Source organism: Trachemys scripta, chromosome 6 (assembly GCF_013100865.1).
Source record: "Trachemys scripta elegans isolate TJP31775 chromosome 6, CAS_Tse_1.0, whole genome shotgun sequence".
Classification (NCBI taxonomy): domain Eukaryota; kingdom Metazoa; phylum Chordata; order Testudines; family Emydidae; genus Trachemys; species Trachemys scripta.
In genome coordinates this window covers 48,291,831-48,317,195 of record NC_048303.1, presented here as the reverse complement: position 1 = coordinate 48,317,195, position 25,365 = coordinate 48,291,831, and the positions used below count along the sequence as shown (strand labels likewise).

General features: G+C 41.3%; 1 protein-coding gene and 1 long non-coding RNA gene across 6 annotated transcripts in view; one reads left to right on the top strand and one right to left on the bottom strand.

Moving 5' to 3' along the window:
* ATG10 (autophagy related 10) overlaps window positions 1–25,365 on the bottom strand; it is a 146,540-nt gene that overhangs the window by 103,398 nt on the left and 17,777 nt on the right. The window contains exons 1-3 of one of the 3 annotated variants that reach the window (XM_034773539.1): window positions 15,047–15,487; window positions 11,897–12,022; window positions 6,497–6,613 (exon numbers count right to left, since the gene is read on the bottom strand). In XM_034773539.1, coding sequence (XP_034629430.1) covers window positions 6,497–6,613; window positions 11,897–12,022 — 243 coding nt within the window. In that variant the 5' untranslated portion in view covers window positions 15,047–15,487. Of the gene's footprint in view, window positions 1–6,496; window positions 6,614–11,896; window positions 12,023–14,452; window positions 14,586–15,046; window positions 15,488–25,365 lie in introns of those variants that run through there. The other 2 variants (XM_034773540.1, XM_034773538.1) reach the window with 2 other exon arrangements.
* Window positions 14,549–25,365, top strand: part of LOC117878882 — a 65,586-nt gene continuing 54,769 nt past the window's right edge. The window contains exon 1 of one of the 3 annotated variants that reach the window (XR_004646123.1): window positions 14,549–15,076. This is a non-coding gene — a long non-coding RNA (uncharacterized LOC117878882). The remainder of the gene's footprint in view (window positions 15,077–25,365) is intronic. The other 2 variants (XR_004646121.1, XR_004646122.1) reach the window with 2 other exon arrangements.

Genomic DNA, 25,365 nt, shown 5'->3' with positions numbered 1-25,365 from the left:
TGGAATACAAGAGAGATGTCTGAGGCAGTCCCACATTTTCTCATACAGGCGGAACTCCCATTAGTTCTGCCTGCACAGGCATATGGGATGGGCCCCATGTCAGAATAAGTATAACTTTAACTAGACCAACTGTAAAGTGAATGCTCCATTTTCTAAAGGAGAGGACTGTTCTTGAGCATTCTCAACCTGCCTGCTGATTTATAAAGTAGCAATGACGGTAGCTTCAGAAATGGTTTCACAATGACTCCCTTCTTCTGAAAGAATTGAGGCAAACCACACACATAGAATTATTACTCCGAATAACTGCTTGCGCTGGGCCATTTGACTAATAAGGAAAAAGAATTTATAAAATGAATCCAGGTTTCCCTATTTTTGCCCTTTTGAATGCAAGCTCCTGAGGACAGGACTGTCTTTATTTTGAGTCCTGTACAGTGCTTATCACACTGTCAGTACTTAATAAGACATAATCATAATAGTTCTGCCCTCACACCTAAAGTAAAGCTGTTAACATAGCATTTAATAAAAGCTAGGGATGGATTAAGTTGACGGTAAATACTGAAGCCTAGAATGAGGGGCACTATTTAAGTTCATTGGGCTACCCAGGCTCACAACAAAATAAGTGAAATGTGATTTTGTGGCATTCTCTCTGGGGCAGGGTGTGATGAAGTGGGTATTTTCTGTAATAATAGACAAACAAATTTATTTGGGCATAAGTTTTCGTGGGCTAGAATCCTTCTTCTCTGCACCCTCTTCTCTTCCATGTATTGGGAATATCTATTCCCCTGTACAGACCTCTGGAATTACAGAGGTTCTAAATTTACGCTTTCTTGCTGATAATCTTAATTTCATCTTTGAGAACCTCTTTTCTGAATTTCTCTACATCACTGCTACTAACATGAACCATGATCAAAGACTCCACCCCAACACTTATTAAAATATTATCTACATGCATTTCAGCAAATGATCTGAATGCTCTCATAATAATCAGCCCAGATATTTATATACCTGATGTTAGCATCCCACCCCAGACTGTTTACTAGATCCCAAGTCAGCAATCACCTCACTTCACAGATCTTAGGCACTTCACCCTCACATCAATCAAAGTAAATGAGGTATATTTTGAGGAATGTTTTCAGTTTACTATTTTTTTAAATATAAGAAGTGCTGTTACAAATTAGGTGTTTTTGAGCACAAGTAATAAGACATACAGAATCTTTTAAGGCATTTTAAATATTGCCTATTAAGATCCTGAAATATTATTTTGCTTGATATCTGGGTCCATGTTTTAGGACATTAAAAATTTAGCTCTATAAACCATTTTTGTTTTTGACTTGTCAATCCTTCTAGAACTGGTGTTTCTCTTGAGAGTTAGACTCAATAGCTTTAAGTGGTGCTGATTCAAAACAATCACTCAAAGGGAGTTAATTCATTACAATAAAAGAGTACCAAGAATTTGGCACAATAGTCAGTTTCTGTTCAAAAGTAATTCAGTACATAAACAGTGATGGGTTCATGTAGGTCAGAATTGAAGAATATTGTCAGAATTGTGAGAGATAACTAAATAACATCAGAGAGGTAGCCATGTTAATCTGTATCAGCAAAAACAACGAGGAGTCCTTGTGGCACCTTAGAGACTAACAAATTTATTTGGGCATAAGCTTTCATGGGCTAGAACCCACTTCATCGGATGCATGAAGTGAAAAATACAGGAGCAGGTATAAATACATGAAAGGATGGGGGTTGCTTTACCAAGTCTGAGGTCAGTCTAACGAGATAAATCAATTAACAGCAGGACACCAAGGGAGGAAAAATAACTTTTGAAGTGGTAGGAGAGTGGCCCATTACAGACAGTTGACACACCTTCTTGTCCTTTGTGGCGCCTTTATGGCGTCTTCCTTAGGTCTTTCCGTGATGGACAGAAATAATGTTGGTAACTTTCTGAAAGACTTTGTCCTTTCAACGTAAAAACTAGCACCCTTTGGAGATCCAGGGTTTGAAGCATTGCTTCTTATTTGTTCCCATTAGGTTTTGGGAAGAATGATGGGAGATGGATTGGTTGATTCAAATGGAATGATGAAACTATTTTAGGTAGAAATTTGGGATGTGGTTGTAGGATAACTTTGCTTTTGAAAAATATTGTGTATGAGGCATGTGCCAGGAGGGCCTCCAGTTCTCCTACTCATTGGGTAGATGTGATAGCGACCAGAAAGGCCACCTTCATTGAAAGATGGAGAAATGAACATGTCGTTTGTGGCTCAAAAGCCCCCCCCCCAGGCATTGCAGCACCAGATCCCATGATAAAGTAGGGGCTCGTATTGCAGGATAAAGGTTACCAAGACCCTTTTATTGGTAGCGTTTAGTGGTAGGGTGTGCAAAGATCAAAAATTCATCCACTTCGTGGTGAAACGCCATGATTGCTGTGATGTGTGCCCCGTTAGAGCTCATTGAGAGACCAGATTTCTTGAGTTCCAACATGTAATCCAATAAAGGAGAGGTAGTTGCTATTATTTGCCTATTCTGGCACCATGTATGGAATCTCTTCCATTTGCGCAGGTTGATATATCATGTAGTAGACCTTCTGCTGTTTACCTCCTCTGAAGAGATCATTTCATTGTCTCAGAACCATGGAGTTGCCATGCCTTCAGGTGTTTGATGACAAATGTCATTTCTGACATATGGCCTAACAGTTGGAGGTAGGTCCTGTCCGATGTCTGTGGGCTGGCTTGCATTATAGCAATTAGGTGGACTAGAGTGGAAGCTACAGCCTCTCTGCCCAGATTTACCAGAGGGTCAAGGTAGGCCCCCAATAAACTCCAGTCTCTGCACAGGTGTGAATGTTGATTTTTTTGTTTGTTTGTTCATTTGTAGCCGTAGCTGTGTCTTTTCAGTAGCTGCTAGGGCCCTTCTTGAATTGAGGCTTTGAGTAAGCACTTATCATCCAGATAGGGGAATATTATGACCCCTCGTCTGCAGAGGTGAGCTGCCACCACCGCAAGAACTTTTGAAAATCCCCTTGGAGCCATAGATAAGCTGAAAGGGAGTACTTTGGAGTGGAAACAATCTGTTCCCAGAGCAAATCTGCGAAACCACCTATGTGAGGGATGTATCGTTATGTGGAAATATGCATCCTGGAGGTCGAGGGCCTAGAGCTGGAATTATTGTTGCTAGCATGACCATCCTGAATCGCTGGGTCTTCCTGAATTTGTTGAGTCTTCTTAAGTCGAGAATGGGATTCCATCCTCCAGTTTTTTTTCTGGGTTAGAAAATAATGGCAGAAGAAACCCTTCCCTCTGTGTTGTGTTCGTACTGGTACTACTGCGCCTAGGCATACAAGACGGGTTTACCTCTTGTCACAGTAGGTGTTCGTAAGAAAGGGTCCCTGAAGACGAATGGGGAGGGAGGGTGGGGAGGGGGGGATGAAGGTAAATTGGATGGAATAGCCAGTCTCGATTTCTAATACCCATTGTCTGATATGATGTTTTGCCATGCTGGATGGAAAGGAATTAGGTGGTCTCCAAATGGATGGATGGTGTCAGATGGGTCCAGCAATAGAAAAAGTGGAAGGTGTCTCTGGTCCTCAACCAAACCCTCAAAATTGTTGTTTAGAGGGAGACTGCTGAGACGTTGAGGGCTGAGAAGGGAGTGGTCTCCGCCTTGCAGGTCTCTGCCTCTACCTCTGAGGCTGGGTGTAGGGCACGGATCTAGATCTTTGTGTCAAGTAATACTTCCTCTGTTCTTTCTTTTGTGTAGGTGTGTATATGCCCAAGGATCTCAGAATCACTCTGGAGTCCTTCAATATGTGAAGGAACTCATCTGTTTGGGCTGCAAACAGCTTGGGGCCTTCGAACGGGAGATCATCAACAGTTAATTGTACCTCTTTGGGAAAACCTGAGAGGTGGAGCTAGGAAGCTTGTTGCATTACTAAGGCCATGACGATGGAGTGTGCCACCATGTTTGTGGAGTCCAGTGAAGTTTGTAAATCTGTGCAAGCTAGGAGTTGACCCTTGTATATGAAAGCTTTAAATTGTTCCTTTTTGTCCTCAGGTATGTGCTCAATAAAGTCAGACCTTTTTGAGTAACTGGAGTAATTGTATTTGGCCATTAATGCTTATAGTTTGCATTCCTGAACTATAGGGTTGCTGAAGAGTAAACTTCACAACCAAAAAGATCCAATCTCTTCAAGTCCCTGTCATATTGGGTGGATCTGGAATGGTGTTGTTTGCTCTGCTCGTTCATGGTCTCTACCACCAGAGAGTTTGGCGTAGGATGTAAAAATAGAAATTCCATCTCCTTGGAAGGGACATAATATTTTTTTTATTCGCTCTTTTAGAGGTGGGTGGAATTGTTACTGGGATCTGCCAGATGGTCTTGGCTGAGTCCATGAGCACATTGTTTATTGGGAGGGCAATCTTGGAATAGACTGAAGTCTGGAGGATGTCCAACAACTTATGTTGTGACTCCGCAACTTTTTCCAGCAATATCTTCAGGGAATCTACGATCCTTTTAAATAGTTCTTGGAACTGTTTAAAGTCATCCCCCATTGTGGAGAAGAGGAATAATAGCTTCATCCGGACAGGAGAATGAAAAAGTGGCAGCTGGGGTGACTTCCTGAGTTGAAGTCTCCTCCAGTTCCTCGACTGCCTCTTCCGGAGGTTCAGAGGGTGATGGAGAATGCCTTGACCTCTCCTTGTGTGGACTGGGAGGCTTAAGATAGTGTTGGCGGTACACTGCCCATGGGTCTCAGTAAGGCCATTGTGGTGGGAATGGCATTAGTGGCAGCATCCATAGGTGTATATACCATCCTTGGGTTTCAGGTCTGGGATGGTATTCATGTTTCTCTAGTGGACCTGGTCTGGTAGCTGTGTGGGTAGGCAAGGAGTAATGGGAGGAGTAGATTTCCTCTTCCATCATCATCATCATCATCCTTGTCGCTGGATAAAGGAGGAGCTGATCTGGGTAGCATGGTAAGTTGGCACGGTATCGAGCATGCTGGAGTAAGGTCAATACCGATGAGTGGAGATTCCGGTGCTGAGGAGACTAAAAGTTCTTTATTTCAGACAAATTGCTGTGGTACCGAGAGTATCGGTACTGAGGAGGGTGTTGTTGGTAGTACCAGTGCCTTTACCATGGTTGCCGGTGCCGAGGATCGTGCGCTATACGCTGTGGAGGCAGAAGGTGGCACCACAGACTTTAGCGCTGCTGCACTGCTCAGTGCCGCATGTGAGAGCAGCTCCAGCAGTACGGAGGTAAGGATGGTAGGTTTCCCTTTTGTGCCTTTTTCTGAGCCAGCTCACTTAGGGTCTTTGGCTCACATGGTAACCATGATACTGGACGGTCCCGCTACCTCAGAGGTGGATGGTCTCGGTGCAGTTGGTACCAATGGGGGCTGATGGGTCGGGGATTGTCTCTTTTTGAAGGGTTCCCAAGAAGGGGAGGTCAAAACCAGTTTCTTTGTTGGAGTGCTCCTTCCTCTGAGAGAATGGTGGGGAACCTCTGTCAGATGCCACCGTTGGAGACCAGTGCCCAGGAGGGGTCCGTGATCCCAGATCGGACGCTGGACACAGAGACTTTTCCATCATGAGGAATTTTAGCTGTAGGTCCCTTGGTTTCCTGGCACAGGCCTTCAGATTGAGGCAGTGGGAGCATTTATGTGGAACATGTGTCTCACCAAGGCAGCAGACACACTCTGAATGCCCATCAGAAACTGGGATTGACGACTGGCAAGTGAGGTAACATTTAAAATCCGACAGAGGGTCCTGTGGCACCTTTAAGACTAACAGAAGTATTGGAGCATAAGCTTTCGTGGGTGAATGCCCACTTCATCAGACGCAAGTAATGGAAATTTCCAGAGGCAGGTATAAATCAGTATGGAGATAACGAGGTTATGGAGGGAGGGAGTTTGGGTGTGGTTGGTAAAGTGCCAGATAACACAGATTTTACTGTATAAGAAATTGATACCACAATGGAAGTGATTTCCATTTCTCTCTCCCTCTCTAAGATATTCAAAAATAGCCACAATTCATATATACTGACTTACTTCAGTAAATATCAATATTTACTGTCCCTCAAGGTAATTGACCTCATATTTTGCCTTGATTAATATTTATCTCTTAGGTAAGTAAACCTTGATGTTCAGTTTTTTAAAAAAGTGAATATTTCCTTAATATTGGTAGATCATGGTACAAATAAGTACCATCCTTCCATGATGAGGCTGTATATGTGTATTACAGATTTTAGTGAATTACATTATTGCCTCTCTGTTTCCTCCCCAATTCATGTATAAACTGGAAGGAAGAGGATAAGATTTTTCATGAAGATTGTTCAAACCCACTGATCATTCAAGACCTGAATATTCTGACAACATGCTAGTATACCAGATACCAAAGTGGGTTTTGTTGTTTTGTTTTCTAAACAACAATAGAAAAAACATTTTGCTCATAATTTATTTTATATACACAAGTTTTAAAGGCAAATCAATACAGAAAGCTATATTTACCTCAACATGTGTCAATGTTTGCTCATCACTTTCCTTAGTGCTGTCCTTGAAAATTGATGGGATATTTCCATTTTTCATTTGGAAGTGTGTTTTACTCATATAGCCATCAGGAAAGTCCTGTGCTCAGAAAATACAAACCAAAAACATTTTCAGTAATCATTTAAATATGCAAAGTTCTAACTGCTACCACCATTCTACAGAATAAATAAAACACAAAATTCTGGCACCAATGCTTGGCATAATGAAGTTCTGAACCTGCTGGTAGAGGGGTCCTAACTGCATAATCTGCAGTATCCCCTGATGGCCAGTTCAGAGCAATTCTAACAGCTTTATAGGAGGCCAACTGCCCCACTAATTAAAATAAAATGTGATACAGCTGCTAAGATAATGCATCAGTGCTAGATATCTGTGTACCCGAAGGGGTGGCACAAGGAAGCTATTGGAAAACATTGTATTGAGGTCTGGAAGAGAGTTGAGCAGCTGAGGGCATAGGTGGAAGGTCTCAGGAGACAGGAAATAGTGTAGGAGACAGACAGAAAGAGCAACATAGTCAAAGTCATTTTTAGTACACCTCTTCCCCGATATAACGCTGTCCTCGGGAGCCAAAAAATCTTACTGTGTTATAGGTGAAACCGTGTTATATTGAACTTGCTTTGATCTGCCGGAGTGCGCAGCCCCACCCGCTCCGGAGCACTGCTTTACCGCGTTATATCCAAATTCGTGTTATATCGGGTCGCGTTATATCAGGGTAGAGATGTATCTGATGCCAAACTTTTTTTTCCCCAGGAACAGAATCATAAGAAGACTATTCCAACAAAATGGTATGAACTATGTACAATTCAACCCCAGGTGGGGAAATTGTCCCATTTGCACCAAGTGGGCCTAACGTGTATTGGATGAAAATAGACTCTAAGAATTCGAGTGCTGATGACATTAAAAAAAAACTAACTATTAATGTTCTTAAAACTGTATCAGAGAGGAATGCCTGAAGCCCACTACCAGTAAAGCCCTTGAATGCTCATTAAAATCTAGATCTGATCTAAAACCTTTTGCATATAAAAAGACAGTTAGAAAAAGGACAGTTTCATAATATTAAGATAACACCTATAAAAACAGTGAAAGCAGAACAGGGGTTGATGGTTAAATTAAACAAGACACTTAGCATCTCTCTCTACTGGAGGTTTCTGCCAAGTGCAGCTACATTGATGTAGTCAATGCAAACCCATAGGATAGATAAGGTGTACCGGTGTAAGAGAGGGCTCACACTGGTACCACTTACCTGTGTAAATTCACAGGTTATGTGACACCAATTCATGCCCTATTTTGCAGTGGTGCAGTATATCTGTAGTAAGGGTTTGTACCTGCATATCTTCAACTATGTAGTCACACGAAAACAAATTTCCCTAATCTTCAGCAAACTCCTAGGGTTAATTTGGATTTTTCCCTCTTGGGTTGCATAACCTCACACACAGAAGGTCAGAACTGGGGTGAGGGGACCAAATTAACCCTAAACATGCTCTCATTTTGATCATTTGGATGATTAACAATTTTCATCTATTTTTATAGATCAGCTTTTTTCATTTAAACCACATACAAGCATGATACAAGTACTTTACAACATATGGGCATTTATACCACTGCCTTGCACAGGGACTATTGCAGAGCTTCACTTCTCCATAAGGGGCATTCAAGAGGAGAGTTTGCCTCGGACAAGCAGTTTCTGCAAGTGCACAGACCTCTGGTGTGCAGAACAGCAATCTGCTCCATCCTTTAAGAGAGAACAGCCTGGGCCTCAGACTCGGGGAAGATGAACATGGTCATAATGACCCTTCCTAGACTTCATTCCCTTTTTACCATAGGTATTGTGATAGGTCCTTGCACAACTGCACAAGGGTAGAGAAAGACTTTTGGTGGGTTTCTCCACACCCTGATATACATCCTTGAAAATTAGTTTGTCAATTAGAAATAAGATATGGGAGAACGTTAATAATGGATTGCTGGAAAATGCACACGCTGAAAGGCAGCAAAAATGCATGGAGAACAATAAATAGTATCTGCCTGCTAAGGACTTATTTCTCAAAGAAAACAAATAAATTGGGGTTTTATTAGCTGTTTCATTACATTTTATTTTAGACAAACAAACACAGACAGCATATGTGCAACATCTGATGTAAAAGGATTCCATTCAAAACAGTCTCTGAACAAAACTCATTAATGTAGCATTAAATTGCTTGACAGGCTGCAAATTTAACTCTTTGGTTAATCTACCATTTCTGACACAGTTTAGTTCGATTATTCTGATCTTTAAATCAACATGTGTTCCATTCTAACACATTCATTCTGTCTTGTCTTTTCTACGATGTTACAAAATATATTTAACTGCAGCATCTGTTATGGGCTATTTGTGTGCTTTGTTCATACCTGAAACAAGATGATAATGCTAGTTATATATATTTTTGTTAGTAAACTTTTAACACAGATAATATTTTGAAAAATTGCCTTGCTCTTAGCTTCTCTTGCTGCCATGCTATATTTGTCTTCCCACTAAATCTCAGTGGGCCAAATTCACTGACAGTGTGCTTATACATGGAATGTTCCTGATGGCAGAAAGAGCTGCACCCTCAGTTTTGAAGTGCCATAAGGGCAATCCAAAAGGTGGACAGAAATGACTGAAAAAATAGGCCTGACCTGAATAGCCAGAGAGTCCACTTAAGTGGCTTTCTGGAGAATGTTCTATTTGTGGACCTCCTTGAGAGCTGCACCAGGCAATTAAACCTGCCTATATGGGCAGAAAATCTTTGGAGAAGAGAAGTGGAAGAAATACCACCTGCCCTCCACAGGGTTGAATTGCCCAGGGGAGAGGGGTACAATGAGCTCTGATGGAGCAGGGGTGGCCATGTAATATATACTTCCCTGAACCAGCTTTTCCTGATGGGTGAAGAAGGAGCCCAACCTCTCTGCATGCTTCCAAACTCTACAGCCTGTAATTTCCCTGGAAGATATACCTGTAAAAGCCAGGAACCTGTGGAGTTAGTATTCTCTATATTTTATACCAGCAAGGGGGTGGGAAGGCACCTCTTGCCACCACTAGGCGTAGGGGACCCAAGAAAGTTAAGCATCTACCATGTTACAGAGCCTCTCTAGTACAACGTATATTTATGTATAAATGAGTCAATACACCTGTAGGGACTTTTCTTCTTAAAATAAGAGAAGACAGTTTGCCTGTACTTAAATTAGCTTATAAATAAATGTAGATCATAATATATTTGGGTCACAATAGCCTTTGACATGGTTACTCATGACTACATGGGGATGAGATTTGCCTATTAAATAAAATTTATAATGAAAGCAAAAGCATACATGGCTTTGGCAGAGTAGATGTAACTGCCTAATTTGTGCAATATTCAGTATTACTACCCAAATTCAGCTTCATCAGGTCTATAGGTGATGCACTCCTACACTGCAGGTTGTAGTTCTCCCTTGACAAGAGAGGGTCATAACATAATATGGACCTCACCCTCCACATCTATACGTACAGGGTTTTGCTTAGACCAGGTGAGTTTATGACATGATAGCCTAATTCACAAAGTTGGATGCTTTATCATTTAAATTTAATTTCTACTGAATTCATGAACAGTTCTACAACCCTGACTTGCATGAGTAGTCTCGCTGACATCAAAGAGACTATTCATGTGAGTATGGAATGCAGGAATGGGCTCCAAGTAAATGACATCAGCAACATTAAGAGTACACCAAACTGTTCCTGACACATATATATGTATTGGGGGGAGGGAGGAGAAAGGGAACAAAAAACCTGTCTATTACCCATTCTGCTTTAAGACACTCATCTCTTTCAAGGGAAATTTCCTCCCCTGATTATCACTGAATAAATGGATGTTCTCCATGGCCAAGTTTTTATCACAATCTGGAATCACAGAGTCGCCAACTTGGCCCATTAAAAAAAAATCTCACCATTTTTTATATGTGAGAACAAAAAATCTGTCTCATTTCACTATTTTCAGCCAAGCTTCTATTTCACAGAAAGTTCAAACTTTGACCCAAGTATTGAATTCCTGGTAGAGGCTCAGAGCATCTTTCTGTTCTGAATAAACTCCTCAGACACATAGCCTTGGACTGAAATCTAAGGTTTCAAATGGCTCCCTATATGAAAGGGTGCATTGTAACTCTTTTGCTAATATTTTCACTCTTTTAAAAAAAATGTGATTTAAAGAGAAATTGCAATTTGTGGCTGAAGCCATGTTCTTCCTTTTTACCAGAGTCCTACCTTTTTTGCAGTGAGAGTCTTAAATTCCAGTTTACAAATTCTAGTGTATAGGGAAAGTATTGTCACAGATCTACAAGCCTTCAATATATTTTAAAATATTATAAAGATGACTTTAAACATGGTTTTCCCCAAAGTTTTAGAAAAGGATGGAGAGGGACTAAGTCACTAAATAGAATTACGGGTTTAGTTTCTCAGCCATAGCCATCTTTGCATTTTCTAATTCTGTGTAAAGTGCCAAGCTCTCTGATGTGTGTGCTAGAGCAGCCTGGGAGATGTTCTATCACAACAGTTCTCAACCAGGAGTTCGGGACCCTCTGGGGTGCTTCAGGGGATCCTTCAAGCAAGGCTGGCATTAAACTCACTGAAGCCACGAAGCGCAGGGCTGAGGCCATGGGCACTGAGCCCTGCCACCCAGGGCTGAAGCTGAAGCCGGAGCAACGTAGCTTCATGGGGCCCCTTCCCTGCTTGCTACCCCCTAATGCCAGTTCTGACTTTTGTAGGCGGGGGGAGGGGAAGATAAGGTCAATAAGGCAGCCCCGGCACAGAGAAGCTGGGAAGAAGGTGGATTAGAAGTTGCTATGCATGCAGTACCCCACAAAATGTATCTTATTACCCTTGAGTGATCCACTCATGCCTAACTACTCCAGGTTTAGGTTTTGTATCCAGCAGTATGGCACAAAATTTTCATACCAGAGAAGAGAATCTGGGCCAATGTGTTCAGTGATGAATGGAAAAGATTTATAAATGAAAATGGCAAATTACATCTGAATGGCTCATTTTGATATTGTCTTCAACTAGGTTAAAAGTAGGTGAGAAGTTTTCAGACAAGGAAAATGTTTGAGGGCAGAAAAAGGAACTGGTTTGGAGAGGCATCATGGTTGAATAAGATTAGGAGTCAGGAGACCTCGATTCTAATCCCAGTGTTCCAGTAACCTGCTGTGTGATTTTGGGGAAGTCACTTCACCTCTCGGTGCCTCTTTTTATCCTTCCACCCTGTGTTTGCCTCGCATAATGGGGCACCGCATTTGGGGCTTAGTTGGTTTACCAGCCTGTAGGACATGAAGGAAAACCTTGCAACAATAAGTTTTTATTAAATATCAAATTACTGCCCATACCTTTATACTTTTCCACTCCCAACCATCTCCTATTTGCTGTGAGTGTTTAATGAACTCTGCACAACACTGCTTGAATCTATTTTCTTCCAGATAGAAGTCATCTTCAGTATCCAAGTTAAGTGACATCTGCACAGAAAATGGAATGTTAGTATTGGCAGCTGCAATGAAAACTAAAAATAATTTGTGCTGATTTTATATATATAAGGTATACAAGCAATTCAACAGTAAAATAACCAGTACATCAACAATTTTAAATAAATATTTTTGTTTCTTAAACTAAAATAAAAATTTATTTCTTTGATTGTAAGGTCTTTACAGGAGGGACTGTGTCTTATATGATTCCAATCCTGCACATACTTCCACCTATGAGCAACTTTACAAACATGAGTAGTTCTAGTAAGACCAAACTATCATATCAATTCTAGAGGCAGGCCCTCAACACTTAATAAGGGGGTTTTCCCAAAGAAAGGGCGCAGCCCTATAAAATGCTGAGCACTTCCTGTGAGATGCGAGTGCTCTGAACTCTCATAAACACCAAGAGTAGTTGAGTATTCTTGGCACTTCTCAGGACAACACATTGCACAACTAGGCCCCATGGGTCAAATCCTGGTCCCATTGAAGTCAAAGGTAAAACTGCTGTAGGTTTCAACAGGACATGAGCGCCCAGTGTGCCACTATGGCCAAAAGAGCTAATGTGATCCTGGGATGCATAAACTGGGGAATCTTGAATAGGAGTAGACCGTTCCTTTACCTCTATATTTGGCACTAATGTGACCGCTGCTGGAATACTGTGTCCAGTTCTGGTGCCCATAGTTCAAGAAAGATGTTGATAAATTGGAGAGAATTCAGAGAAGAGCCATGAGACTAATGAAAGGATTAGAAAACGTGTCTTATAGTGACAGACTCAAAGAGCTCAGTCTATTTAGTTTAACAAAGAGAAGGTTAAAAGGTGACTTGATTACAGTCTATAGGATATACAAATATTTTATAATGGGCTCTTCAGTTAAGCAGAGAAAGGTATACCACAATTCAATGGCTGGAAGTTGAAGCTAGACAAATTCAGATTGGAAATAAGGCATACATTTTTGACAGTGAGGAGAATTAAGCACTGGAACAATTTACCAAGGGTCATGTGGATTTTCCATCACAGACAATTTTTAAATCAAGATTGGATGTTTTTTCTAAAAGATGTGCTCTAGGAATTATTTTGGGAAAGTTCTATGGCCTGTGTTATACTGGAGCTCAGACTGGATGATCACAATGGTCCCTTTTGACCTTGGAACCTATAAATCTAGGACCAGGATTTTGCCCTAAAGCAACATTATTTGAACAAAGTTATAAAAAAGTTAAATATTACAATGGTAACTCAAATTAGGAAATAAACTCTATCTTCAAACTGATATAAATTCCTTGGGAACAGACTGTGGGATAGATTCTCTGCTGGATGTAACAGAAGAGGGATACTGCAAGGGAGCAGATTTTGTGTCGGCACCAGCAGAGATTAAAGCATTCCTCAATGTACTTTAATTAACGCTGGCTGGTTATAGCACGCAAGTGCCATCTACCAGTTGCAGATTGCCAGAATACAACATGATTCAACCACACCCTCTCCCCACCCACCTATAGGAGAGGTTTTAAGGGGATGGTGCAGATGCCAGATGGGGAGACGTGGCCAGTTTACAACCTCTTGTAGCACAAAATCTGGCTCTGTGTTTTTATGCTTTCTATAAGACATCATGAGCCCCTATGGTGCTATATACAAATATTTAATGATAAAATAAATAAATAATAATAAATAATTATGTATCATGTGTCTGGGCAGTAAATGTGGGCTGACAGACATACCTTCTCAAGGTGCTCAACAGCTAGCAAGATCTAGCCCTAAATCACTAAACTCCCACTCTCCCCACATAACAAATATATTTATATAATTTAAACCACATTATTTATAGTGTGAATGAACCAAACCTTTCTCTAGATGTGAGAAGAGGAGAGCAAAGGAAAACTATATATGATTAACATGTCAGTGATTCCTAAATTTTTCATTCTATTTGATCAAAGATGCAAAACAGCAATTAAGTACAATGCATGTAAAGATCCTGAAGTTCTAATGGACATTTTAAATAGAACTATGTGTTTTAGTAAACACCTAGGGTAGGTTAAGGAATACCCTAGGGCAGAGGAAGAAACGAAGGGGGAGAGAAATACTGTGGTGAGCACGGGGGAAACAATCTGGATGGGGAGAAGAATACAGAGGAGAAGGAAAGGGAGATGAGCCTTTCGAAGCACGGGAAAGGAATGACCCTGCACACAACAAGGTACAAAAACAGGCAGGTACCAAGGGAAATGCACAGACAGAGGAACGGGTCTTAATATCCTCGGGACTCCGTCTAGACACAGGATGGGGAGTATACAGGGTGCAATTTATAAACATAGGGTGGGGATATCCTGGGTGAAGTCACAGTGCATCGGGACCCAGCATGGGGAGAGAGTCCCTCGGGACACCGGACGGGAGAGGCAGCAGGCTCGCAGAGCACTGCCCGCACAGCCACGTACCGCTGACAGCACTACGCCCCTCCTCCGCCAGCTGCCACTCTCAGGTGGGGACACTCAGCATGCTCCGCCCCTCCCCGCTCCGCTCCGCATGGGAACGGCCCGGCTCAAGCATGCGTTACAGAGGCAAGGCCAGGGACCCCAACGCAGCCTGCTGCGCATGCGCCCACGCCCATTATGAGCAGCAAGGCACAGAGCGCGAGTGTCCGCGCGGGCAGGTTTGGGCGGGGCGAGGAGCCCAGCGGTTAGGAGGCGTCCGGCTGAGCCGCCCCGCTGTCTCCCAGCCAGGCCTTGGCAGGGCCCAGGGGCTGCCAAATGGGAGAGCCCCGCCCCCTCCGGCACTAGCACCCCCTCGCGCGGGGGGCAGCGTTAGACATGAGCTGAGGGACCAACTGCTCGGCCCTCGCCTCGGCAGCCCTGAGCTCGCGCTCTGGCTGTGCCCAACCTGCCTTTCCTAGCGGCAGGACGGCCTGGCACAAGGGCAGGCGAGTCCCGCCCAAACTCCCTTCCCGCTCCGGGTGACCTGGGGCCTCCCGGTCAACCCCAGCGTGTGGCGCGATCCGCGAGCACACCGACTGGCCCCTCCGCACAGCTCACCTCGTAGCGAACAGCGGGGGAGCGCAGAACGTGAGTCCCTGTTCGCAGCGGCCCCGGCGTAGGCTTAGTACGGGGGAGGGGAGGAAGTTCTGCTTAGCGAGGAAACGTGGCCTCGCTATTCCTGCCTTCCCCCAGTCGCCGTGCCAATAAGGCCCAAGCCCTGATCCCGCACTTCAGAGTGCTTGGGAGGCTCAATGGAGTCAGAGCAGCAGCCAGCAAGTTCAAAGTGCTCTGGCGTGTGACTCGCGCCCAGCCCCATGTGAGCAGCACATAGAATGGGAGCCTTTTGAATTATTATTCTTTCTAAGCAGTGTACTTAAAAAAAAAAAAGTGTCGTGCAGTCCTTGAAGCTGAATCCTCTGTCAGTTCCCAGTTTATTTCTCTGAATAAAGGAAGTTTCCCCACATTAGATTGTAACTTTCAAGTTACCACCAGGCTGGCATCAACTGGAAGTAGTGAGCCTACTATAGGCCAAATGTTCTGTATCCTGTTACCACTTAGCTTGCCTATCCAGTCCTTTGTATTTGTGGCATTTAGATGTATGTGGCTGAGTATAGCAATATGGCCACCTATAGGCTTCCCCCTCCCCACCGCTTTTAATGAAGGCTACTAAAAGACAGATGGCAAAATTAGAGAATTTTAGTTCAGATTGGGTTCACTACAGCAGCCCAGTAATCCTACTTTTATCTGACTATTTATAATGATTTAAATAGATTTACCTTTCCTACCCCATGACTCCAGAGAGAGCGAGAGTGTGTGTGTGTGAGAGACTTCCTGTATTGAAAACAACTGGGGGGAAAACAGGGAGTAAGGATAGAAGAGAGAACCTGAGTGTTAATGACTTAATATTTCTAAGCATAAGCTATTGTTTTTTGGGAAAAATAACTTTAATTTATTATTTTTTTACAGCCTAAACCAAAGTATATCAGTCATGTACCTTTCTGGGCAAGGATTAGCACTTTATTTTCTTTCCGTTTGTGGATATACATGGCCTCACCTAAAACCCATTCAGGTCAATTGAAGATTGCTGTTGTAGATGTAGCCTTTATCATCAGATAACTTTAACTTTATAATATTAATAACTCACCTACTACAGCCGTATGAAGTAGGTGAGTATTTTTCTCTTCATTAGACAGATGGGAAAACGGAGAGGTTAAGTGACTTACCCAAGGACATGGCAAATGGAACTTGAGTTCTTGGTTCTCATGGCCTGTACCTAGACCACATTTCTCAATACCATGTGTATGCCATTGTGTATTTGGATAACTCAGCATAGTTTCAAAAGGAAACAACCTGGGGGGTTAGGAAGAAGCATTCCTTATGGGCATTTTATTTCATGCCTGCTCACTTCAGTGTTTCTTGCATCTTCATCTGGTTGCTGTTGGAGACAGGATACTGAACTAGAGGGACCACTGATGCGATAAAGCACTTCTTGCATTCTGATATTTTTTAGTAAATTTCCCACAGATGATGGCTCTTTTGGTAGTATCTACTTTATTTTAGTTTAAATTATAATCTTTCAAACTTTCAAGCTTCTTTCACAAATGTTTCACATCACCCTCTTTGTTACATGTCTCACCTTCCTTGTCTGTCTTTAAACATTTTCCACATTAGACTAATATAGATTGAATTGGGGCAGGGACTGTGGGTGAAATCCTGGTCCCAAAAAAGTCAATAGTAAAACTTCTGTTGACTTCAGTAGGTAGAGCCCTACGCAGATACCAATTTATATCCGCAGATATAAATTTGTATCTGCGGAACCGCAGGGCTCTCCCAGGAACCACAGCGGTGAAAGGAGCAGAATGTGGGGCTGCCGGTCCCAGGAGCCAGCACCCCATGCCAGCAGCTCCTCCAACACAGCTGTACTACCCCCAGCCCCACCCACTGGGATGGGCACCAGTCTCACCAGCAGCTGTCCCTGGTCACGCTCTTGTATTCAAGCAGCACGCACGCCCCCAAATAGGAGACGCAGACAGCTGCGTGGAAGGGACAGGGCTGGGGGTGGTACAGCCGTGCCAGAGGAGCTGCTGGTGCGGGACGCTGTCTCCTGGGAGCGGTGGCCCCACGCTCTGCTCCTTTCGGTGCTGTGGTTCCCGGGAGAGCCCTGCAGTTCCACAGATACCGATTTATATCTGCGGATATAAATTTGTATTTGCGCAGAGCTCCATCAGTAGGGTCAGACTTTCACCCTGTGTGTTTATTTCTCTAGACCCAGGAAAACATAAGATGCTACATAAAAATTAACAATTTAAGGCATCAAAAGGTGATAATATAAAACAGGAAAATTGGATTATAGGGCTCTGACAATAATTAAGAGACCTCATTTGAAATAAAAAATGTATACACACAGAGAACCATTTTTTAAAATTAGCTTTGATTATCATTTTTAAACCTAATAAGATCAGAGTCAACATGAAAAAACAGCATCTGTAGACAATGGAGCAAAAGTTGTTATAATAGGAGATTGTGTGATGGTATCATAAGAGGACACCATTATTAAGTTCTTTAATAGTCATACATCAAAACCAAAAATAACCAAGATAGCACTGTCAATTTCATTAAAAACAGTAAATCAGAATCTTCTAAGTCAATGTATAATGATGTCTTAAATATTTTGTACAGGATCTCAGCCACATCAGAACTACATATTTGTTGTATTCCCAATGAGTGAGTTACTTAGGCTTACCAGATTAGATTCTACTCATATGCACATGGATGTCAGTCCAGAGTAACTTCATAGATTTTCAGTGAGATTCAGGTTCCTAAGTCATTTTGAAAATGGGACTTTCCCACTGCTTATGGACTACAGGAGTTAAATATCTGTGTAAGTAGTTTGAGAGTCCTCCAGTGACACTTATGTTCTATGTTTTAGTAACCAGCCAGAACAACTATATAAAATTGCATGTTGTGTATATTAAACACAGTTATTTGGACCTATCATGTCTATGTGGTTTTCTCATACTATTACAGTTGTGTAAAGAGCAAAAACCACAACAGCTCCTAAGTCACTTAGGAACCTTTCAAAATTTAACCCAATAACATTCAAACTTCAGATTGAGTCACCACTAAGATCTGGTTTAGAGGGTATAACTCTTCAGTTTGGCATTCTGAAATTATCATTCCACATTTAACATTAGGAAAGCAAAGATGGATGGCTATAAGAGCTAAAGGAGGGAGTGTTTCATTCTTGATTCCTAGAAAGTTTCTTACCCCAAATTGATATACAATATGATGTTTAGAGAAGATTTTCTCCCATAAGGTAGATGGGGGGGGGGGGAGGGAGTCAAGAGTGAAGCTGACTACACAAGAAATAGCATTCTGGAGCAGAACCATTATTATCAATCTCATCTGGTATCCTGCCTTTGAGCCTTTGCCAGATGTTTCACAGTGAGGTGAAAAGCCTAATAATGAACTAAATTGTTCAAAGCTAAGCTATGGGAGGAGAGTTCTTCCTGAGCACAGTCCTAATTCATCGTGTGCCTTGATGCATGGGGAATGACTGATCTTGTATTATTTTCTTTCCCAATCTAATAGCAGATGCTCTTCTTACAGGATCAATTTTTTAAAAAATTACCTAGATAAAACTGCAAACAAGATAAACAAAAAGAGCTTAAACCCCCAGCCATTTGACAAAATAAAAAGCAGTAAATTCTCTAGGTTGCACCATATGGTGACAGGTCTTCACTGATCAAAAAATGTCCAAATAGATTTCTGTAACAAAACAAGATAGATATTTCTGAATAAACATTGACTGAAAAGAAACAAACTCAGCCAAAATGAAAAATGTTTATCTGCAACATTCTAAACAAAATGTATTTAAAATAAAAGTGGAGAAATAGCTTACTGTAGTAAAACATAACTAAAGTACAAGAGTCTTACTCCTCGGCCTTTACAATACTCATTAGTATCATTCATTCCAGCTCTCTTTTTGACCAATCTAGAAGTGGCTATCATTACAAGCTGTTGACCACACATGTGCATCCTCACCAAAATGGGTTTATTTTCTGAACTTTCCTCTGCTGCTCTCAAAACATGTTCTTCGGAGCCTTCTGTCTTTTTTTTACAATGATTCATACAAAGGCTGAGGACTTGAGCTTCAACTGTATTAACACTTGGTGAAGCTAAATGAGGGAGAAAGGAAAAGTGGGTCTAGGTCACCTTTCTTAATGTTGGAGCTGTCTGGGAGCAAACTGGCCTCTCACAGCTGCTCTAACTTACACTGTCTTCAGCCTCTTATCACATGTGATCCCTACAGTGTAATCCTTTTTATAAAGGTGACTTAAGCTGACTACATCACTGGGGGAATCTCCAGCACATAAACCTGACTGCATCTGTAGGGGAATCTCCAGGTTCCCATTTAGAGCAGCTTTAAGTTTCCTTGGCACAACTGACAGTCTGGACAGAATATCTGGGCCTAGATATTATCTATTTTGTACCCTCAATTCTGGTTGAGAGTACAAACAAGATTTAAAAGTACTGGCTAACACACACATTTAAAAAATGTACTTTAGACAAGGTACATTGCCTTTAATATATGCTAAACCAGCCAACTTAAAGCCTTGACTCCTCCCTAGGTTTTAACCTGGCCATTTTAGAGTATGTTCAAGTATAAATTGCCTTGTCTAGATTTCTGAAACATGTTTGTTAGGATATTTAGCAAACATGATACTAACCCACCTTTTATCTCAATCTAGACAAGGCCTGAAGCTTTTTTTCCACTCACCTTAGCTACGCTCCAAAAGTTTGAGAGACTTTCAGAATTCAGATCCAGCTAGTAAATAAAAATCCAGTTGTTCTTTAATTCAGCTTCTTAGTATAAAATCTTCCATAACAATAGCTTATTCATCCAGATGGAATTCTACCTACAGCATGACTGAACATATGCTATTTTCTAATAAAGAAATCATTGAATACATCAGGTAGAATGATATTCTGGAGAACACTTTTCTTCATTCTATTCAATGAACCATGCTAGATTACTTTTCTGATTCAGCAACTCTTGATGATTACTACCAAAGAAATCAGTGCTGAAGAGGACTTCTCATATGGTCCTGATTCTGCAAACCCTTACTCATGTGAGTAATCCCATTAACTTCAATGGAACCTCAAGATAACCATATTGAAAGTTTTCAGTCCCCATTCCTTCTGTTTTACTCAAGGCTTGTGGTTTCTTAATGCTTGTGGGAAGGTGGTTAACTCTAAAATCTTAGACTCAAATTACCAAATTCACCCCTGGCATAAGTAGGTGTACCTCTAATTATTTCATCAGAGTTGCACACACTTCCACTAAAGATGAATATGGTCAAAAGATTTCAGATTTGGGAGGTTCAAAGGTTATCTAAGCCTCCCCAACTTTTTAGGTTCAGTCGTCATTACTTTAGTCACCTGCAGCATTTTTACATGGTAAATAATACAATAAAAGTCACAAACTGTCGGGAAGACAAGGGGATGAAGAGCAGACTGTCATTGAAATTGGAATGATTTATTTAATAACACTGTGAAGTAGCACATTTTAGCTTCATGAACTCATCAGTGTCAGCTCTACTAACACTGCTCTACAGCCAAAATGCTTCTGAAATAAATGTAGTCAAACTTTACTAGTTCTGGGTCACTGAGAACGAAAATTATGCTTAAAATTGTTGATTGGCTCTAGTTTTCAAGATATGCTATTGGGTCAGTATATACGACCCTTGACTTGGGAATGGCGGAGGATAAGTGAGTTATAAAGGGAAGGGATCTCAATTTAAACCAGAAATGACTAAAATACATCTTTGACTGGATCTATGAATAAATCTATGACTGGGTTTGGACAGTACTTGCTTTTTAGGCAAAACAATGAATGATGCAATCTGAAGCAGGTATTGCATCATACATGATATGAATTTCATCATGTTATTCCTAGACGTCATGGATGATGCAATCATAACGAAGCTTACATCACTCTGCTGAACAAATTGCCCTATATTAGCTCTAGAAATCATACAGTGTCATGCTCTCTTATTTGTCAGTGTTTGATTTTGCAAAGGGACACATTTCTGTTTAGCCAAAGTGAGCAGAGATGCCTCGTACTTGTGTGAACAGTGCAGATAACTTCTACTATGTTTGTGGTCAAGTGACTTTTGCATCACAAAAGTGCAGTATAACCACTATAGTTAAGAAAGCCTATCACCTTTATTTTGGCTGCAAAATTGGAGATCAGGACAAGAGATGGGCCCCACACATATGCTGCAACACTTGTGCAACAAATCTTCGCCAGTGGTTGAACAGGAAAAAGGAAATCTATGCCTTTTGCAGTGCCAATGATTTGGAGAGAGCCAACAGATCATACCAGCAACTGTTACTTCTGCATGGTGCCTCCAGTTGGGAAAGGTGTGTCAAAGAAGAAAAAGTGGACTGTGCATTATCCAAACAGTCCATCAGCTATACGCCCAGTACCCCACGGAGAAGGACTGCCGGTTCCTGATGCACCAGAATCCTTCTCACTTGAGTCAGATGAGGAAGAGGAAGAGGATGAAACTTCTGGTCCTGAACCATCAATGTCACAGGACCCACATTTTCTCCCATCCTCCTCCTCTGAACCACACCTCATAACACAAGGTGAACTGAATGACCTTGTCAGGGATTTGGAACTACCCAAGAGTAAGGCAGAGCTGTTGGACTCCAGACTACAGCAGTGGAATCTCCTGGCAGGTGATGTTAGGGTTTCCATGTTCCGTGACCGTCAAAAGGATCTTGTCCCATTCTTCTTCATGGAAGGTGATCTTGTAGCTTGCAACAACATCGATGTGTGATGGCAGCCCTCAACATCGTTCACGATCCAGATGAGTGGAGACTGTTCATTGATTCATCGAAGACGAGTCTTAAAGCTGTTTTACTGCATAATGGCAATGTTTTGCCATCAATTCCAGTTGGTCATGCAGTCCATATGAAGGAAACCTATGACAACATGAAACAACTTTTGAGGTGCATAAACTATGACCAACATCAGTGGCAGCTTTGTGGCGATTTGAAGGTTGTTGCTCTCTTGCTTGGTCTGCAGACTGGATACACAAAGTACTGCTGTTTTCTCTGCGAATGGGATAGTCGTGCAAGAGATTCCCACTACATCAAGAAAGATTGGCCACTCCGACAGTCATTGGAGCCTGGGAGGAAAAGTGTTCAGCATCCACCACTTGTTGAATCAAGGAAGATTTTGTTACCACCCTTACACATCAAGCTGGGTCTGATGAAGAACTTTGTCAAGGCCATTGACAAAAGACAAGCAGCTTTCAAGTACCTCTGTGGAAAATTTCCAAGGTTAAGTGAAGCTAAGATAAAGGAAGGTGTCTTTGTTGGTCCTCAGATTCGTGAACTTCTTCGAGATGATGCATTTGACCATGCACTGCGTGGCAAGGAAAAGACGGCATGGAAAGCCTTCCAGTTAGTGGCAATAAATCTTCTCAGAAACAACAAGGCAGACAACTACAGGTTGCTGGTGGAAAACCTCCTCAAGGCATACAAAAGCCTTGGTTGCAACATGTCACTAAAGATACATTTTTTGCACTCTCATCTAGATTTTTTTCCACTGAACTGCGGAGCAGTGAGCGACGAGCACGGCGAGCGATTTCACCAGGACATTGCAACAATGGAGAAACGCTATCAGGGCAAATGGAGCCCATCAATGCTTGCAGACTATTGCTGGACAGTGACAAGAGATGCTCCATGTAATGAATACAAGAGACAAGCCAAGAAGCACCGAGTAGACACTGAATAGGACTAAACTATGTACATAATAGTTTTTTGCCTTTTGTTTCATAATACATTTTATTTATATAACCCTTTTGCTGATTTTTAAAGTGTTACATAAACAGGACAGGTGAAATATTATCATATAAAGCAACCATAAACACATGAAAAGACCTAGGTTTACAATTTATGATTAAAACTCTACTATCTACACAATATACATAGACATAAAATGTAAAAACTTAAATATCTTAGAAACAGTAGCCAATCAGTTGTTTTAATTGTCATATTCGAATTCAGCACATCAAAATACATAATAAATAGCACATTTTATCTCTGAAGCAGACGACTTCTCAAAAATTGTAGACCAGTGTAATCAGTGCATGCCTCTGACAGCTCCTTAACATAACAAGGAAAATAATGGGGCCAAATTCATCACTAGTCTAACTCTACTGAAGTTGATGGGGTTACACCTGAATAAATGTGGTCCTATGTGATTAAAACCAAACCACATCTAAGGGCTAGTCTACACTAAAAGTGCTACATCAGCACAGATGCATCTGTAGCACGTCTGGTGAAGACACTTTATGCTGACAGGAGACAGCTCTCCTATCAGTATAACTACTCCACCTCTGTGAGACACTCTCCCGCCAACAGCACCAATGTGGACAGTACCTAGGTTGCTGTAACTTGTGTCATTTGGGGTCGGGAGCTTTTACACACCCTAAGCAATATAAATTATATTGACATAAGCAGTAGTGTATAGCTTCCCTAACAAAGGGAACTTTTCTGGGAATTGTCCTGAAGGCAACCAGTTCAAAAATACAGGTCAATTCCCTGTATGTTATGAAAAAGCAAAACACAAAGCCAAAATAAAATATAGCTAATATCAATCTTAGACCCCTATGCTGTATGTGATTTGTATTTTAAAGAGAAGAGGTGTAGTAATCTGGATGTTACAATATTTGGATGTGGCTCCAATGACAAATTCAAAGGGACTCACCCAATACTAGTGAATGATGATGTATTCTGTTTTCCCAGCCCTGTTCCTTTTGTCTGTTATCCAGAATGTCCATCCTAATTCAAGCCACACTCTGTTCCACCCCAGTGCCTTCTGACTTCTCCAATCTTTTCTCAATCCTCCACCAAAGTCTCTAGTGGGTCTGAATTCTCCTTAAACCCTTTCACACCTACATCTCCCAAAAAGTCCTTATTGGCTTTTCTTCTTGTGGGTCTATGCCACCCTTTCCTTCCCAGATCACCCCTTCTCTCTACTAGCTCTGCCCCCCTTTTTATCTCCGCCCTCCAATTCGTAAATCCCTGCAAACTCTGCTCCTCTATTTAATCTTGGCACCATACAATACCCATATGTTTATGATGAAGGCAGTTTGGTGTTTGTAATCCCAGATTAGATTTAAATTAATTTTTAAAGACAAATTAGATTTTTCCCCCTTTCATGCTGTCACTTTAGGACAAAATTAAGGTAGTTGGGTGCCCTAACTATGAATGTTTATATTTTATCATATTTGGATTTCTTTTAAGATTAGCTTTAACTCTGAATTTCTTGTGTTTATAATCCTTGTTTGTGGAACAATTGCTTCATCCCATGATTGTATTTTACTTTAAATATACTCTCAAACTAAACCCATTTTAACATAGTTTTGGACTTGGAATTTCTGTATTATACTGTCTTCTATATAATTCAATTGTGCAGTCTCCTTTGGAATATTGTGCACAGTACTGATCACCCCACTAAAAACAATATTGTAGAACTAGAGAGGGTTCTGAGAAGGGCAGTGAGAAGGTTCAAAACTGGAAAATCTCTCTGTGAAGAGATGTTGAAAAGATTGGGATTATTTTAGAAAGGAGACAAATCAGAAGGGACATGATAAAAATATATATAAAATAATGAATGGTACAGAAAAGGCAGATTGGCATCTGTTCTCTCTCTCTCATAGCACAAGAAAAAGGGGACACTGAATTAAATTAAAAGGTGACAAATTCAAAACCAATAAAAGCAAATACTTTTTCACACAACATGGAAGAGACTGTGAAGCTCCCTGCCACAAGAAGTTGTTGAGGCCAAGAATTTACCAAGGTTCAAAAAAGGATTGGACATTTATATGGCAATAATATCCAGAGTCATAATTTATGATAAAATTTTTGATGGGTTAAACCTCATACTTCATGGCTTAAAGCAATCTCTCACTATTAGAGATGAAGATGAGACCTAATGTTAGGGGCAGATTATCCCACATCTGCCTATTGTGGGATTCTACAACTTCCTCTGAAATATCTGGTACTGGCCACTGTCTGAGACAGGATTCTTAAGTCTGATCCAGTATGGCAATTCCTATGTTTCCATGCCTCCATAATATTTTTTAACAATTATGTGTTGGTTGCAGTTTAAAAATCTCTCCATTTCAATTACACAACCTCCATTTCAAGAGTTTTCAATTTTTTCATGGTATGGGTTTTAATAGAAAGGTTATATTATTTTAAACCACCTTCTCTTCCATTCACAAACATGTGAACAATTTCCCCTCCCATTCATAATCAAATAACATCTTTGTACTGACTACTGCAGTTCCTTA